General features: G+C 45.1%; 1 protein-coding gene and 1 long non-coding RNA gene across 2 annotated transcripts in view; both read right to left on the bottom strand.

Moving 5' to 3' along the window:
• Positions 1 to 18,306, bottom strand: part of LOC125943957 (monocarboxylate transporter 13-like) — a 68,762-nt gene that overhangs the window by 4,020 nt on the left and 46,436 nt on the right. The window contains exons 4-5 of the mRNA XM_049663575.1: positions 5,997 to 6,300; positions 2,812 to 3,344 (exon numbers count right to left, since the gene is read on the bottom strand). Of these exons, the coding sequence (XP_049519532.1) occupies positions 2,812 to 3,344; positions 5,997 to 6,300 (837 nt within the window). The remainder of the gene's footprint in view (positions 1 to 2,811; positions 3,345 to 5,996; positions 6,301 to 18,306) is intronic.
• On the bottom strand, positions 12,370 to 16,690 carry LOC125943958 (uncharacterized). The gene is made up of 4 exons (XR_007466018.1): positions 16,362 to 16,690; positions 14,672 to 14,728; positions 13,527 to 13,647; positions 12,370 to 12,443 (listed from the first exon to the last, which is right to left on the bottom strand). It is a non-coding gene; the product is annotated as an uncharacterized LOC125943958 (long non-coding RNA).

The raw sequence follows: 18,306 nt of genomic DNA, 5'->3' as shown, positions 1-18,306 counted from the left end.
GTTGTTTTTGCTCCGGACTTCTCCACGCACCCTCAACGCCTCCGGCGTGTTTTGACATGTTTGAGAAATGCTGTCCTACAACTAAATTTAAAGAAGTCCCGATTTGCAGCGTGGCAGCTGACAATACTGGATTACGTCGTTTCCAAGGATGGAATTCTCCCTGATCCAGCCAAGCTTCGTGCCGTCGCCGAATTTCCTGAGCCTGCGTCCATAAAGAACCGCGAAGTTTTGTTAGTTTGTGTCAGACGCTTCATTCGAAATTTCGTCGCCATCATATCACCTGTGACAAAGCTCCTTGGAAGCAACGGACCCCTTCATTCCTCGTCGTCAGAGTGCGTGGAAGCGTTCTCACATATCCATCGTTTGCTGACGACTCCCCCAATTTTGCGCCACTATGACCCGACGGCCCCTACGGAGGTAGACACAGATGCCAGCGGTGTTGGCCTCGGCGCTGTCCTTGCGCAGCGCAAACCTGGCTTTCCTGAATATGTCGTGGCCTATGCCAGTCGCACCCTTACGAAAGCCGAGACCAATTACTCTGTCTCTGAAAAAGAATGTCTGGCGATCATCTTGGCTCTTACTAATTTCCGGCCTTATTTGTATGGCCGCCCATTTGATGTCATCACGGACCACCATGCACTATGTTGGCTGTCATCGTTGAAGGATCCTTCAGGTCGTCTTGCCCGCTGGGCACTGCGCCTGCAGCACTACGATATCCGCGTGCTGTACCGCAATGGACGCCAACATTTTGACGCCGACGCCCTATCACGCTCTCTGTTGCCTGACGACAATGCCTGCTGCTCACTATCCCAGCTCGCTGTTTCTTCAATCGACCTTGAGACTATCACTTCCGAGCAGCGCAAGGACCCGTGGATTGCCTCGATTTTATACTTGTTTGCTGACCCATCACCACAGTCATCCAGTCGCACGTTGCGTCGTCAGGATCGCCATTTGGCGGTTCGCGACAACTTGCTTCACCCACACGGTTACAACGCAGACGGCCGCCAGTGGTTGTTAGTAGTTCCTCGCAGTCTGCGCTCCGAAATCTGCACATTCTTTCGCGCCGATCCACGCGCACACTCGCGAGTTTTCAAAACCTACCAGCGCCTCTGACAATGCTACTACTGGCGAGGAATGTACAACTACGTTGAAAAGTTTGTTCGCTCATGCCCCGACTGCCAGTGCCGGAAATCTTCACCCCAGATCTCGCCAGCTGGTCTGCAGCCTCTGCCCTGCCCTACCCGGCCGTTCGAGCGCATTGGAATTGATTTGTATGGGCAACTTCCCTTGACGTCGGCTATTAACCGCTGGGTCATTGTAGCAGTAGATCACCTCACACGATACGCCGAAACCGGCGCTCTCCCAGCAGCTACAGCGCGAGATGTTGCCTCATTCCTGCTTCGCCGATTCATCCTGCGGCATGGTCCGCCCCAGGAATGGCTCAGCGATCGCGGACGTGTCTTCCTGTCGGAAGTGGTTGAAGCCATTCTTAAAGAGTGCCACGTTATTCATCGCACAACTACGGCGTACCACCCCCAAACCAATGGCCTCACAGAACGCTTCAACCGCACGCTCGGCGACATGCTTTCAATTTGCGTCGCCTCCGACCACACGAACTGGGATGGCATTCTGCCCTTCCTCACCTACACGTACAACACCGCTACTCAGAGCACCACTGGCTTTTCGCCCTTTTTCTTGCTGTACGGTCGGCGTCCTTCGCACACCATTGACACAATGTTACCTAACCGGCCGGATGCATCCGAGGGCTCGCCTATTTCTGCCGCACCAAGGCATGCTGAAGAATGCCGCGACCTCGCACGTGTGTTTACTTCCGACGACCAAGAGCGCCAGAAGAGCACTCGCGGCTACTCCACTTCCGCGGTCACCTTGCTTCCTGGCGCGCTTGTGTGGCTCTCTGTCCTGTTCACCGCCCCTGGCCTCTCATCGTAACTACTCCCGAAGTATGAAGGCCCTTACCGCGTCGTCGAACGCGCATCTCCCGTGAATTATGCCATAGAACCAGTTGAACCGTCTTCGGACCAGTGCCGTCGTGGACGAGACATTGTCCATGTCAACCGGCTCAAGACATACTACGATACTGTCATCCTGACGAGCTGTTAGGTCGCCGGACGGCTCCCTTATCACTCCCGGGGTAATTATAGCGAAGAGAGACGCTAGTGGGTCCCGCTCTAGTGGGCCCAGATGATAGTGGGTGCAGCGCTTGTGCTCAGCAACGGCGCTCGTGCTTGAAAGCCCTGTCTCGTTTTGACTGTGGCCGCTGCGATGCTCCGAACTCTAATCAAGCCCTTTACAGTTTTCATGCACTTCGGATGTATTATATGTGCTTTGCTGCATCACGGCCTCGCTAAAACGCAGCTGTTGTGTTTGAGGAAGGTAGCCGCTTAGTCCTCACGCAGGCGGCATTGCAGCACTACAGCTTCAGCTTTCAACCCCGCCGCGGTGCAAACGCCTAGATGACCTCGCACATGGAGATAGTATGACGTGACGTTACTTAGAAAACTTGGCAATTACTATTTGAAAAAAAAGAGACGTGCATGCTGTTGTCTGTTGGTGTGAGATATACGGAAGGCAACTATTATTGCATAACCATGGATTATTACGTTTCAAAGTAAATTCGGAGCTCTTACGAATATTTTATTTTTGCATTTACATTTCATATAGGCCACCCCATGGCACACCGGCCTTCACCAAACGAAAGCGATTGTACACCTCCCCGTAACAGCTTTGTTCTAAAATTGCGCAATTGGAAACAGAGAACTGCTCGGTAGTTTGAGCGAATCTTGCACTCACCGGTTACGAGAGGGCTAACCAGTGTTAGCGGAATCACGACTGCACCCGCTATACCGCAGCAGATTGGCGTCTTCTCGACGCCGACGTATTCGGCAACCAGCACGTACTTGATGCACAGTACGTATCCTTGGGCGATTCCTTGTAGCACTGAGAGAACCGCCACGGAAGAAAGCGCGTATGCGTGAGGCATCGCCAGAAAGCAGGCGCCCAAGGTCAGGAAACTGAGCCCGTAGAGAGGACCCCGAAAGGAAGGCACCACATCAGCCAGAATCGAGACGGCGACGCGTCCAAAGAGCTGGCCCACGGAGGAGAAAGTTAATAACCTCCCCGCTGCATCCCGGTCAAGTCCCTTGTCGATGCCGTAATCCACTATAGTCTTGGGAAATTCAAGGCTCGTGTAGTCTCCGATGAGGATGGCCATGAGGAATGCGTAGAAAGCTGGCATGCCAAATATTAACGCTGCTCGTCTCGTGGAGCTGCCATGTTGATGCGTCGGTTCGTTTACTTCTGCGTCATGCTGTCGCGGTTGTGACCTGCAATGTGAGGGCAAATAAAAGCAGACGCCGAATATAACGCTTGCTGGTGCTGGTGCAATATTCACTGCGGTTTCCAGGAACTGCGGCTTTCTTAGAGGTGGCTCAGCTTTCTGGTAATCTGAGCCGCTTGAGAACACCAGCTGTCTTTCATCTTTTTTTATTTATGCTTGAAGCATTGCGTGCAAAAGATTAGAAGGAAGCATTGCGATAATAATTTAGGCGAAATCATTACCTCACGGGCTCCTATCTAACAACATGGAAAAGGAGGGATGGTATTTTTTGGAAAGCACTGCGGCAAATTTGGTGAGGTTTGTTGTATTCAAAACAAAACATTAAAATTTAGTGATTGTTGCAAATGAATTTTTTATTTATGCCGTCCATAGTTTTAAAAAATTGCCCAAAATCGATTATTTCAGGAAGATAAAACTACGAAGTTTCCAACTCTATGTCTATAATAATAAATTGTATCACAATTGTGTCAATAGGACGTAATAGTGCATCTAATTGTGCATCTAGGCACCATATTATTTTATTATATACTTCTCTGCTTGATACAGCTATTATGTTAGTGTGCCATTTTCAATACCGTTGTAAACATTGTAAAAAATGCACGTAAGCTGTCAATTCACATATCGAAATTGTCCGATTTAGATGCTCCAACGGATGCAGTTTACATATTGGCGATATCTCATTTTGGTGCAGAGGGGCTAATTTCTAAATTTTGGGCTTCCTTTTTTTACACTTAATATAGGAACCGAGGTTAGGTCTACTATAACATTGTGCGAGTCAGCGAGTGAAAGGCCTGATAATCATTCGGACTGATGGCAGGAGCAGAAGCTCTTTTTATTCTTCTTATATTTCCTTCTCTCCTCGCAGCTCGCAGCACGACGCATGAGGCACACGCGCCGGAGCGCACCACATGTAAAGGTGGCCGAGGAACATGATGATGGCTGCTACACTTAAAATAATTCAAAAATTCTTGTGAAAAAAATCCAGCTCCTAAACAAAAAATTTGCTTCTAACAGTCACTAGAATTTAACTTTCTCTCTGAAATGCAACAAATTTTATTGAACTCCCCTAAGGGCTTATTTACAATATGCATTTCTGTGTTCTACATGCATTTGAAGAGGCGGCGTCGCAGTTGGGCCAGATCTAGAGCTTCGTCCTAAACGAGAACGATTGGCTTGAAATCACAGTTTTGCACCTTTTGTCCTAAAAGTACAAGTTAGTTCTATGAGCCGTTGATAACCTTTCACGCCAGTTCCCAACCATATATACTAAACCGTACAGCCGACTATAGGTCCAATGCTCTTTCATATAGCTCTTCTGTTGCGTTTAAATATCAGCTTAAACATCAGTGTTAAGTAGGACAGGCCAGCGCCAGTGGTTCTGATTTATAACTCGTTTGGAGGAGTACTAAAGACGACAGAAGGAAAAACAACACAAGGGCATCCTTATGTTCTCTTTCTATGTCTGGTCATTTCACGCTCCTGAAAGTAAGTTTCAAAATGTCTAAACAAGCTCAATCTTCAACCCTGCTGCTTTATAAGATTGAACATAAGCTCAGAACGTGAACTTCTTTCCGCGCTATGAACTTCGGCCCGGAGGCGAAATCAACAAGCGATGACGAGACCATACTAGTGCATACACGACAACTAGTGCCCCTGTCATGCGCTTGGAATAACACCGAGCACGCAAAATTGAGAGGGCTTTGATTTGTAAAAGGTGGTAAAGCGGGAGGGAGGGAGCACGCCTCTTCCATGTCTTCAGCAAGACGAGATGAAAGATACTTCGAATGGGATGAGTGGGAAGAATAAGTGCACACAGGTAAGGCGCGTAATGCCACAATATTCTGTGAAAGTGGGTGTCAGGTCCCAAGACACAGTAGCAGCCTAATAGCTTTATTTTCACCCCAGTGTACCAGTGATGGTGCAGTTAAGTTGGGTGGAGCGTTTTCATCTAATAGGTGGTATCCGAATTCGCGCCCCAGCGCCGGCTGTCTGCGGGCAACAGAAACTAATCTCGAAGGCCATGCTTTTGCTAGCTACATGACTGGAAGGAATGGCAGACCTTGAAAAACCGCATCTGCGTAATGTTTTGGACACTCCCTAATTAATCTCTTTTGTAACTTGGCCCTCGTGTTCCTGGTGATCTAGTTTCTCTCCTGTATGTATTGCGCTATTTCAACCATTCAGCCGTCCTCAGTAAATATCGTTTGCAGCACTGCCTTTTTCTTTGGATGGCTAAAATGTATTCCCATTGCTAGGCGTTCGGGGAAATACTTAATGAGAAAGCCCTAAAATATCGTCGTTAGAATTATTTACATCTCAGGTTTCAAACCAGCAAGGTTTTACACAAAAGTGATCCTGTGGGAAAGGCAGGCATGCATTTATTTGCATAATTTTTAGAAGCGCTGCGCATCGCCGTGTATTGAGATCAACGAAATATATTTCCCCACCCTAGTTATAATAACATTACCGTCAACCGAATTAGCCAGTTCAGAGGAGAACGAGTCGACAAATCGCCGCATGCAAGCAGGAGCGAAAAAAAATGAAGATGCTTACAGTATTATTAGAATTAGGCGACCAATTGCAACATTGTTCCTTACAGCAAATACAAAACAATTATTGTTTGTACTCAATACATTACCTCGAGCAGACATCGCTTGTGCTGGAGGCGCATGCATTCCGCGTTCGCTTCCACCCGTGGCCCAGTGGTTGTGGATTCTTGGCTAGCATAACGATGGGTATCGAATGCAATAGAATTCCACCAAGTAGGAGAAATGCTCCTTGTAGGCCGTAGGCGTCCGTGAGAAGAGAAATCATGTACTGGCTAAAGATGCCGGATACTCCCCATGCGCCATACACAAAGGACATTGCGATTGATCTGTATTTGTCGAAGTAGAGCAATATGTAAATGCCCACTGACATAGAGAACATTCCGAATCCCAAACCTGCGTGCAGAAAACATTTCATTGTGTAATCACCAAGCAGAATAGGTATATTACAAAAAATAAGTTTCCCGATTCTTTAGTCAGCCATTCATGTATAGGAAGTTCTATACGTATCCGCATTAAAAAAAGAAAACCGAGCAATAAGCTGATTTGTCCATATTCTGCAAATGCAAATGAATAAGTCGGGCTATCGAGTGAACACAATTTCCTATGACTTGTTCTTTATTGGGGTAATAATATTGACACGTATACATGTTTATCTTTCACCAGTGGCCGCTTTCCACCGGCTAACAAATGTTAAACGTTATCGCTCGGCGCAGGACGCGCCTGTATGGGAAGTTTATAGAACGTTATCGATGCTTCTTTCCGTTGCCTGTTTTCACCGACGCTTATGTTATCTGATTGTATGACCGACACGAATTATCTAGAACTTTCTGGAAGACACGCGGGCATCAGGGATTAATCTGGAACCTTCGATGATTCAGGTATAAAAGCCGACGCGTTTCGCCGCTGATCAGATTTTCGACGATCGCCGACTGTGTTCGCGGCTATCGTTGTGCTTTGAGTGTACCTTGCTTTTGTGGGCACAGGTTCGCCCAATAAACAACCAGTTTCGTCGTACACAGTTTTACGACTATTTTCTTCAGCGTCACTACTACGTGACATCTGGTGGAGGTGCTAGTGCGTTCATGCAGCGAACGCCCCCGCAAAGCCGCGATCCAAGCCCGAAACCGGAGGACAACGCCAACGTCACCAAGGACCAGCGAGCTAGCCGTAGGCAGCAAGGACTTCTGCCGGAGTATGGACTTCTTCCCGAGAAGACCATAGCGATGAAGGCCATGTCAACGACCCCAATGGCAGCCCCAGCGTCCCCCATCCTGCTGCAACAACCTCGGGAGCCACCGACCTTCCGTAGATCATCGGCTGAAGACCCTGAAACCTGGCTGGAGACATACGTGCTGACCGCGACGTTCAACAAATGGAGCGACGACGACAAGCTGCGCCATGTCTATTTTTCGTTGGATGACGCTGCTCGGTCCTGGTTTGAAACCACCCTGGTTACGAGGGACCTTTTTCGTGAAAACTTCGTGAGGACCTTCACGAGTGTCGTACGAAAGGAGAGGGCAGAGGTTCTCTTAGAAACCAGAGTGCAATTGCCGAACGAGAACATCGCGATCTTCACGGAGGAGATGACTCACCTCTTCCGCCACGCCGACCCCGACATGTCTGAAGAAAAGAAAGTTCGGTTCTTGATGCGGGGTGTCAAAGGCCAACTATTCGCCGGATTGATGCGCAACCCGCCCAAGACTGTCGCCGAATTTCTTGCGAGGCTACAACGATCGAGAAGACGCTTGAAATGCGCGTCAGGCAATACAAACGCGGTGCCCTGACCAACTACGCCGATGCTCAAGCGCTAGGCGCCGACGACCTGCGCGAGACCATCAGAGCGGTCGTTCGCGAGGAGCTGCATAAGCTCTTTCCCAGGTCGCAGCCTCACGTGGCATCTATTGCCGACGTCGTCAAAGAGGAAGTTCAGCGCTCACTTGGAGTTCCCAAAGTGCAGCCACAATTGCCGCAACCCCAGCCGGAAGCGCTGACCTACGCCGCCGTCGCCCCTTCAAGGCCCCCCTCCGCGCTCGCGCCAGGGCCCCGTAGCGCCGCAGTTCCGTCGTCCACCGCCGCCGCCGCCAGCACGCCCGCCCGTCGCCCAGCGCAGCTACCAGAGGAAGACGCACATTTGGCGCGCCCCCGACCACCGCCCGCTCTGCTATCACTGCGGGGAAGCCGGCCATGTCTACACACTAAGAAAAAAAAGAGTATCCCTTACTCTTTTCGAAGAGTCTGGACTCGCCACATATATGACACACTTTGGGGGAGACACCCGAACTCCCTTTCGCCAGAGAGTCCGAAGACTATCTGTGATGTATACAAGGTGGTTACTTAACTCCTGACGCAGTAGTCTTGCACACTCTTTTCTAGTAGTCTCCCGGACCCTCTCAAGAGGGTTGCAAGGCTACTGCTGAGGGAGTCTGTTAACTCTTCTAGATGAGCCAGACGACTCAAGATAGAGGGTCACATGACTACTGCTGAGGGAGTCTGTTAACTATTCTAGGTGAGTCGGACGACTCAAGATAAAGGCTCACATGACCACTGTTGAAGAAATCAGGTAACTATTCTTGACGAGTCTAATGACTCCATTTGTATGTGTCGCGATACCCCTAGTGCTTGGTGCAGGACTCTTGCAAATAGAGTAATCTAACCAATCCATGTAAGTCATTCGACTCTCTGCTGGCAGTGTCGAGCCGCTTTTCAAAATGAGTCACAAACTTTTGCCGACAGTGCAAAGTGACGACTATCGTGAAAAGACAACATAGAATAATAATGAATCCATAGCTAAGCACAAGGGAGGTTAGCAACAAAAAGTGATTATTCTGTCATTTTGTTATTGTCTTCTGGAAGTGTCTTCTTTTTGGGGTTTTATGTGCCAAAACCGGTTCCGATTATGAGGCACGCCGTAGTGGAGGGCTCCGGATTAATTTTGACCACCTGGGGTTCTTTAACGTGCACTACGACGCAAGCACATGGACGTTTTTGCATTTCGCCTCCATCGAAATGCTGCCACCGTGGCCGAGATTTGATCCCGCCTTCTCGAAGTGTCAAATGTATCAGTCAGCAGAGAATCACCATGAACACCAGACAGTTCTCTTTACTATTAAACTGGAATCAATGGCCAACCAAGGAAACAGTTTTAAAGAAACACCCAATATGCACCTTGCAGCTGTATGTGCATGACACTGCAATGTCACTCTGAACCATAATGACACCATAAAATTGTATGTCACTCATGCAAAAGTTCGATTCACCCCAACACAAGTCATAATTTTATATTGTCGAAAGGTTCTCAAGCTAAACCTATTTCACTGTTCCCTCAGACATATTTTTATTTAGAACTTAGGATGTAACCTCCTATGCAAATAATGCACACATGAAATATAACAAAGGGCTACACTGGTGCAAAAAGGAGAACCAGATAATGAAGTGCAATAAAAACAATATTCCAACTTAGATTACATAATCTATGCAGTACAAAATTCAAGACAGCAACTGGTTGGCAATCGATAATCCAATTTAACAGTAAAAACAGCTGTCTTACCTTATGGTACTCTTGTTGGCACTTTTCCCACACAACTCATGCATGTTTCTTAGCTTGAGTTGAAAATTGATCTGAAAAACACCATATTAAAAAGTTGTGCATCAATTTTATTCTTTCATACAATCTGCAACAGTGGATACAAACTTGAAAACTGACAATATTACAAAAAACATACAGCAATATTTAAGCTAAACATTTTATTGAAGTTGACCTAAACATGGTTTTCTAGGACTAAGTTTTTTAAGACACCAACAATTTCACTGATTGCAATACGCACTAACACAAGACTTGCCATAAATCAATCATGCTGGCAAAATATGTAGCACAGGTAGCTGTATTTTGCATGACAAAGATAGCACATGAATCATGAGGACAAGGAAGGAAGCAGACCAGGTGGTAACTAATGGTAACTAAACTAAACTCAGCTGCACACATGCAGCTGTAAAAGACACATGCAGAAAAAGCTGAAAGACACATGCAGAAAGTAGAGACATGAGGAAGGCTTCTTTTACTCATCACAAGTCATCCTAAGAGCAGATTACGTAACGACTGTAATTTACTCTCAGTAAATGCATTTGCACGTCACTCATATAAAGTTCTTGTGATCGAAAGTTCATGTGATTATATAGAAATTGTGTCACTATGTTAAAGGCGACTATAGCAAGGGACACGTTTTGTTTATTAAATCTTGTGTTCAAGGAAAATGCTACTCAAAATGATTTTATTTTATTTTTTTGTACTAGAGGTTTGAAAATTAAGCCAATTAGAGGGTTCTTCAAGCTGATTTCATATATGTTATTTTTGTTTAGCTGCTACATTTCTTCAGTTATGTCTTAAACAATGGCACAATGTATATGATCTTTGCGGGCAGTTTCTTCTGTATTAAATTTTCACAAAAACCATTGTGCTAACTTAGCTCTTTGTAGATGACAAAGTGCCGATATCTATCGAAACATGTAAACTTAGTGGGACTATGCAAGTAAAGCTCCGTACACTTTAATAATTTTTTCACAATCCCATGCAAATAACTTTGTGCACTTACATTTGTCCGATACTAACGAGATTCGGCTTACATACTCTTAAGGTATGTAGAATGCTAATATCTACTTGAAATTGCAATATCTTTCAAAATTATTTCAAGTGTCCTATTTTTTGCATAGTTTCAGTAATTTTACATGCTGTTTGGGTAGATATCGGCACTTTGCGGTCTACGAGCTGAATAAGAAACAGCACGATCATTCTTGTGAAACTGTTATATACATTAAAGTGCCCGCAGATACTTTGCCACTGTGTAGGACATAACTAAAAAAAATATAGCAGCTACACAAAAACCACTGACATACTTAAAATCTGCATATAAACCTATATGCAGCAGGATTTTTTCAAATCTCTCACTGAAATAATTTTAAAAAGTTGTTTAGAGAAGCATTTCACCTGAATAAGTGGCTGCCAATGTATTCTACCAAAGCGTTAGACAATGCATTCAGGCAGAGCGCAGGGAGTTTTAGAAATAGCACACCAAAGCATCTGCCCCAAAGCCCCATGTCCTACTTGCATTTTTTGTTCTTTCGTGCATTCTGTTGTATGCCACCATTTGTGTCCCTTAACACTGAGTGCGCAAAATCTTAAACGCCCCATTATTACATCGAATTTTTAGCCTGTTAAGGAATGGTATGCAAATGGGCAACATCAACTATGTTGACAATAAACAAATATTTGTTCTCACATTAATGAAACGAGTCATATAAAATATATCACAAATTTGGAAATGAATGCCGAAAGAACCTTGCTGATTGTCAAATTAGTGCCACAAACAAGATATTTTGAAGTTTATCATTCTTAGTTTAATTCACTTCCCTCTAGTGCATGGGCTCTCAATGTAGTAGACTAACCCAGGCCTGGAAGGCAATATTTAAATTTGAAATAAAGACATACATCCCGCCACCACATGTCGGTGCTGTGTCATCAGAAGCGTGTATCTATAGGCATATAGCCTGTAAAATAATTTTTACATGATCTGCACCATTACTCTTGCATTCATAAATATTGAAAATTAGGAAATATAGTGGTGATTCAAAGCACTGCTGTAAACCTTCATGTTCGAGACATGCAATTCTCATAAGGTGTAACACAACCAATGTGTGCATGAAACCTACAGTACCGTTGGCATTCGTAAGTGTGGCAAGCCTATTTGCCATACTGACGAATGCCAAGCGTATCCTGGGTTTCATGTCTCAAACGTTGTCCACCAGTGCCACTGGTATCATTGCACTGAAAGGAAGTCACATTATTAAGACACTTATGATGGGCAGCCAGGTTTTCCTACTATAATACTGTTTTTTTACATGCTCCTACGTTCTTTCCTTTTTAAAAAATAACGGGTGCTTGAAATAGGTGCTCAATTTTGCTCTTGAATTTATCCTGCTATGGGGCACTAGTTGAGTTAAAATTCTTAAACGTTTTACAGCGCTGCAGATCAATAAATGAACAAAACATGATGTAAGTCAGTGTTTTAGTCTTACGCATTACAAGAGTTAAGAACCTATCAATTACATACACAAGTACAAAATAACTACGAGAAACTGGGCATACATAGAGATATAATAGCAGGAGATGTTAAGAATTCCAAGAGAAAGGAAATATTAAAAAGTCGGTACTAAAAACATGTAACTTATAACAGGAGTATTTGCCAAGAATCCTGAAGACCAAATAGAACATGAAGCCCAGGGAACACTCCATGCCAATATTTGCCTATGGTTCAACAAGTGGGCACAGCTGGCGATGCTGTTTGGATAGATGGCAGCCGAGGTACAGCTGCGAAATAGGTGAAACACATAGAAGGGTCAGCAAACATTGAACAGTGGGGCACAACAGGTTGCCTTGATCCCTGGCATCCTCTGACATCGACGCGTGGTGTCTGATTATGGCATCCTTTCCAAGAGGCCTGGCTCAAGTGTGTGGCCCAGCTCGGGTAAAATTTCGCAGCAACCTGAAAAACAGAAGCCCACACCTATAAACACCAAAATATTCTTCACCATAGGACAAATCTGAATCTTACCATCTACACATAGCAGATAATGAAAACAGACACAGGTCACCTGACTGAAGGTAAATAAATGTGCAAAAAGTATAAATAAATGTAAGGAACTACTTATAGGATGGAATGCTTGTCATTTTGTCTTGTGTGAATCAATAATTTCACCTTAACGTAATGCCAAGTGTATGTTACTTGGCCCTCCGTATGCCCCATTTCTGTAAGAAGGCTATTGCATACAAACTGTCCCCCCCCCCAACCTAGCCCTCGACCATTTCGGATTTCCTTTTGAAAAATTGGAGGCCCTTCAATATCAGACAAATTATGATTTTGTGAAATATTTCCAGGTGAAACATTTCTTTACTGGTGTAAGTTCGATGTGAATTTTGTTCTAAGGCACCGAAAGGCATAGCCAAGATACCGGTTTCTTCAATGTGAGAGCAGAACAAACTTTTCTCTGGAGAATGAAGAAGCCTTACACCTAAAATTGTTTTCCTTGATCATCAGTTTATTATGAGCCGTTAAATATGGGCAAAATGACCTATTTTTATTTTCAGAGAAATGGCTTCTAGCAAAAGCTGTAAACTAACGTGATCCAAGTGCTCAGGACATGTACTGTGTATGCACAATGGTTTCAGAAATATATATCTCATGCATAAACGCACAAAGATGAGGATGAACTCGCAGAAAACTATGTTTTGGCGTATGTTTATCTGCAGGTTTAACAATGAGGCGGTCCTAGTAAAAATATGCCAAATATCACTTCTGAGAGCACACTGTATTGCTTTCAAATGGGTAAAGCTTTATTATTGCTAAGCAAGAAAAAAAATTGTATAAGTGCTTTCCACTAGTATCAAAATGTGCATCGTGGTTCGTCTAATCCACATAGCTTTTTGGCGGCTAAAACAAATTGCGTGGACTTGAGCAATGCTGCACCAATAGAGGGACGTGGAATAGTGGAACTACTTCAAGGTTAATTCATTGCTGAGTGGCTACAGGCTGCTTCAGTCAAGACACTGCTGGATTGCATGTATTTACCTGCATCTTGCCGTCTGCCATCGGACTGCTTGGCATCATCACTAAGGTTGCCAACTCTCTAGTGGAAGCAGTCGGGACAGGGTGGTGGTGGAAGGCAGGAGCAGGAGCCGCCAAATTCTACCTGCAACAAATTTGCACAAATGTTTCAAGTCCTACCATGTCGTAATTTACAAAAATGCAGCAGTTGTCCATGTAACGTGGTTACTAAAACAAAAAAGGTAAACAGTTAGCTCTTACAACACTAGAACCCCAACAATAATGAAGCCAAAGTTATGTTTATGAAAATGCCAGCAAAGACGAAAAAGTGTGCAACCCGAACCTGAGCTCATGCCACCAAGTGGTGTGCTAATCAACTGCAAGCCTGCCATCTTAAAATGTCATTGTATATTTTTTAACCTGCCTTAATCCAAGTTGAGCATCTCTTGACAAAAGTAAATCAAGCTAATTTATTTACTAATTTCTATGGTTATTAATGCAATAAAGTGGAAGCTGCAAATGAAGCTGGCCAACTGGGTAGTGCTAACAAAGTGCTCCTCTAAATATTATTCTTGTTTCTCTGCCTGTCTTGGATCTAGCATTAGACTACAGAAAAACTTTCACATTCTTGACCTTTCACCCTGCCAATTTTTATTACATAATGCATAATACTTCAGCAAGAGCAATAATGGTTCCTTTTAACGGTAAATAGTGATAGAACGAGAAATGTCACTGGAGCCAACACGCTGACAAGAGGACTTGTATTATTCTCCTTGTCGAAACATTGGCTCCAGCAATGCTCTTTGTTCTATGACTCTTCATCATTTGAAGTCTCTTGTGTTACTGTGTGTGTACATATGTCCTTTCATTGTTGCGTTGATGAAATTGTAATAACAGAGAATTAGTAATCGTACCTGACGAGAAATTTTGGCTTGTTGGTAGATGAGGACAGGGTAACCGCGCAACATTCATACATGGACAAAGGAGGCTTATGTGTCCTGTCTCCTCCAGCCATGTCTCGCCCTTGAGTGATTACTCTGTCTCTATGTTAACGTATTACCATTTGCACAATACTAAAATGAATAAGGCAGGAACGAGGCCAAAAAATTACAACAAATCGCATCATACTGCTAAGAAGATATGCCAAAGTGCCTGCTACGATTTCTCACCCAGAACGTGCTGGATAATATGGCTACTTTCTGTGGCTGTTGCCGCTTCTTCAATACCTAAAATAAAATACATTTCAAAATTACAAAACGTGCAGGACAACAGCAGTAGCGTAAGAGATCACACAACATTGTTTCTACAAGGTAAACTAATCTCTGATACATGACAGACAAAATTTTTAAAAATTAAATTAGTATAATACACCACACCACATTAAATTTCATTCAACGCTGTCAGTGTTCCTTGGTACAAGAAAAAAAGTATTTCTGCATGGCAGCAGTAAAATAGTACACAGAATTCTACTTTTACAACAAAATATCCTACAGCGATTAAGCCAACTACAGCTGTATGTACTTGCTATGTATGTCATCGTCATCATCAGCCTATGTTATGTCCACTGCAGGACGAAGGCCTCTCCCTGCGATCTACAATTACCCCTGCCTTGCGCTAGCGTATTCCAACTTGCGCCTGCAAATTTCCTAACTTCATCATCCCATCTGGTTTTCTGCCGACCTCGACTGCGCTTCCCTTCTCTTGGTAGCCATTCTGTTACCCTAATGGTCCACCGGTTATCCATCCTACGCATTACATGGCCTGCCCAGCTCCATTTCTTCCGCTTAATGTCAACTAGAATATCGGCTATCCCCGTTTGTTCTCTGATCCACACCGCTCTCTTCCCGTCTCTTAACGTTGGTCCTAAGATTTTTCGTTCCATCGCTCTTTGTGCGGTCCTTAACTTGATCTCCGAGCTTCTTTGTTAAGCCCGTTTCACATGGTGCGATCTTTCAGTGCGTTTTTTGCACCAACAATTTCCGTAGATGCGAAATTCGCAATCCCGTTTCACATGGATCTATGGCAGCTGCGTTTTTCGCATACTCGTTAAGCATTCTGACTGGCAATAACGTATGAGCGAGCCGCCTCTTATTGGTCGTCTGTTTCCACCGCTACAGTGGCTACCAACGCATCTGCGTTTTTCGCAGAGAAGTTCAGCACGCCGAACATCGAAAAAACGCACGTACGAAGGGTCCGGCGGCCTATTTTCCGCAGCTGCGAATTCGCACGTGCGAATTCGCAGACAAAATCGCATCATGTGAAACGGGCTTTAACCTCCAAGTTTCTGCCCCATATGTTAGCACCGGTGCTATGTATGTACTATAGCTGTATTGTTATACGTACAATAGCCAAGACAGGATTAACTTGTTTGGGTTCATATGCAGCTCACTGGGAGGTACAACTTTGCAATGAACTCATTTCTGCTTGCCAAATATACAAATACCAATATACTCACATAAAAATACAAATGAAAGAACCATTTCTTTCATAAAACACAAGACACAAAATAGAAAATCGAGTAATAATAGTCTCCGCGCGCATTCCTAGGAAACGTCTGTAACTGCCAAGAGAAACGTCGTGCCAAGAGAAACGTCGCGCACAATATAGCCAAACCGGAAGGGCCGAGTACGCGCCGTTTGAAAACTCGAACAAAAGCTGGGGCCGTATTCTGAAACGTTCGCCTAGGCGAAATTTCTTTTTTCGCTTTCAGGCGTGCGCCGATTGGCTGTTTTAGCAAAATTGGATGAGCTGATTGGGTGGTTGAGCCCGACGTCATTCAATTTGCTCAACCAGCCAATCAGCGCGCATGCTGATTTCGCCTAGGCGAACGTTTCAGAATACGGCCCCTGATACACTCACCTGAGACGTTAAGAGAAAAATGGCACTGTCACTCCCTGCTGGTAGGCTTTCGTATGCATCCGACATTCTCTGTGCGTTACGATCTCTCACATCACGATGAAAGACGACGCAGTGCAGACCGCAACACTTCGGGTGCTAGCCACGGTCCGGCGAGCTATACTTGTTCGATGTCGGCCAAGACGAAATCGGCGACACGCTACTGCTGGCCGTTCTTGTCGTCGCAATCACGTAGCACGGAAAGAAGTTCCCATCGTAACTTGCCGTAATGTTCGGTTGCACTCGCCCCTAACGCAGCGCTTTCAGGGCCGTTCAACAACGACAGCGAGCACGCGCATTCATGTTGCAACACAACTACAGAATGGCGCCGGGCTTTGGATGGCTCCGACTTTGGATCACTTTGGGGCCGCAAAAATCATTAACTAGTTTCGGTTTTCTTCCCTCGCGCTGAAAAAAAATGTTTTGCTCACTGATAATTTTGCTTCACGTAAATAATGTTGACGAATGAAAGAGCCATGAATTTAAACAAGGTAGAACTATTTCCGTTTATTTGTGATAGTGATTATATGGACACAACCAGTGAAATTTATCTGTTGGCGTTGCTGTGAGCTTACGTATGAAGTCCAAGTGCGATAAGATGCTACCCCGCGCCGTTGACTGCGCGCGTGAGAGCAACGTGTTCGAGTCTGAGCCGCGCCGTTGACTGCGTGCGTGAGAGCAAGTGTTCGAGGGTGAGCCGCGATGGATGGTGGCTTGATGGGCGCGCAATGAAACGTGATAACACGCGCGAAAGCCGGGGGAAGGGAGGCGTTGGTTTAGCGCGCGTCTCCTCTTGCCGTTGCTCTGAAACCGGTATTGCGCCACACTCGCCCTGTTAGAGGTAATCTCCGATGGGTCCAAAAGCGGGGTGAACCGAGGTAGCGTAATTTAAAGTTTCGGAAACGCGTTGAAGGAAAGAGGCAGAAGAAGCGTGAGATCTGTTTATGTTAGCACGTGCGCGTGTGACCTCATGCTTGCTAATGTAATTAGTAAACGGATGTTTACTGCAATTTATACAGCCGATGAAACTACGAGCCTTGCTTCGTGCAGTTGTCTAATACATTGCTATAGCTATCAAAGTTACGTCTTTCGGGGAAACTGCGACTTTTTGTTATTATATTTCTAAGGGGGCTCAAAAGCTGTGTAGTGTACGCTGATGTTTCTTTCTGGTCGCGGAACGCAACGAAACGCGGTAGCCCAGTGGCTGTGGCATTGTGCTTCTGAACTCGAGGTCACGGGTACGATTACAACCGCGGCGGCCGCATTCCAATGGGGGCAGAATGCAAAACTGCTCGTGCACCGTGAATTCCGGGCACGTTAAACAACCCGAGCTGCTGAAAATTAAACTACAGTTTCCCATTAGGATGTATCTCATAATAAGATCTCGGTTTTGGCACATAAACCTCAAAATAAAGTTTTACGTCACAGAACTACATTTACAATCGGCACTGTTGAGTGCATCCACTGAACTTGTTAACTCGTTGATATGCTCTGTTTAGTAGCCAATCTTTTTTTTTAGATTTGCTAATGGTCATAATCCAGTGTGACAAATCCTGGTATTTCTTAACACAGAAAACCAGCTATCGCTTAAACATGCGAGCTGTCAACAGACATGGTCAAGGAAAATCCACATTGCAGAACGTGGGACGAAAAAAAGTCGAGGTTTTGACGGAAGCCCGTCGGGTCGGGAGGCATCATGAAGAAGGGTAAAAAAAGGACACCGACCACTGAAAGAATGAAAGAAAAGACGTTGCGGCTCCCGTGACGGGAGCCTTGTTCACAATCTGTAGCCTTGTTCACAATCTGAACCACAGATTGGGAACAAGGCTCCCGTCAGGGCAGCCGAAACGTCTTTTCTTGCATTCTTTCAGTGGTCGGTGTCCTTTTTTTTACCCTTCTTCATGGGACG

The sequence above is a fragment of the Dermacentor silvarum genome, chromosome 3, assembly GCF_013339745.2.
Source record: "Dermacentor silvarum isolate Dsil-2018 chromosome 3, BIME_Dsil_1.4, whole genome shotgun sequence".
Lineage (NCBI taxonomy): Eukaryota > Metazoa > Arthropoda > Arachnida > Ixodida > Ixodidae > Dermacentor > Dermacentor silvarum.
Note: the sequence above shows the minus strand (reverse complement) of the source record. Positions and strands in the feature narration are given on the sequence as shown.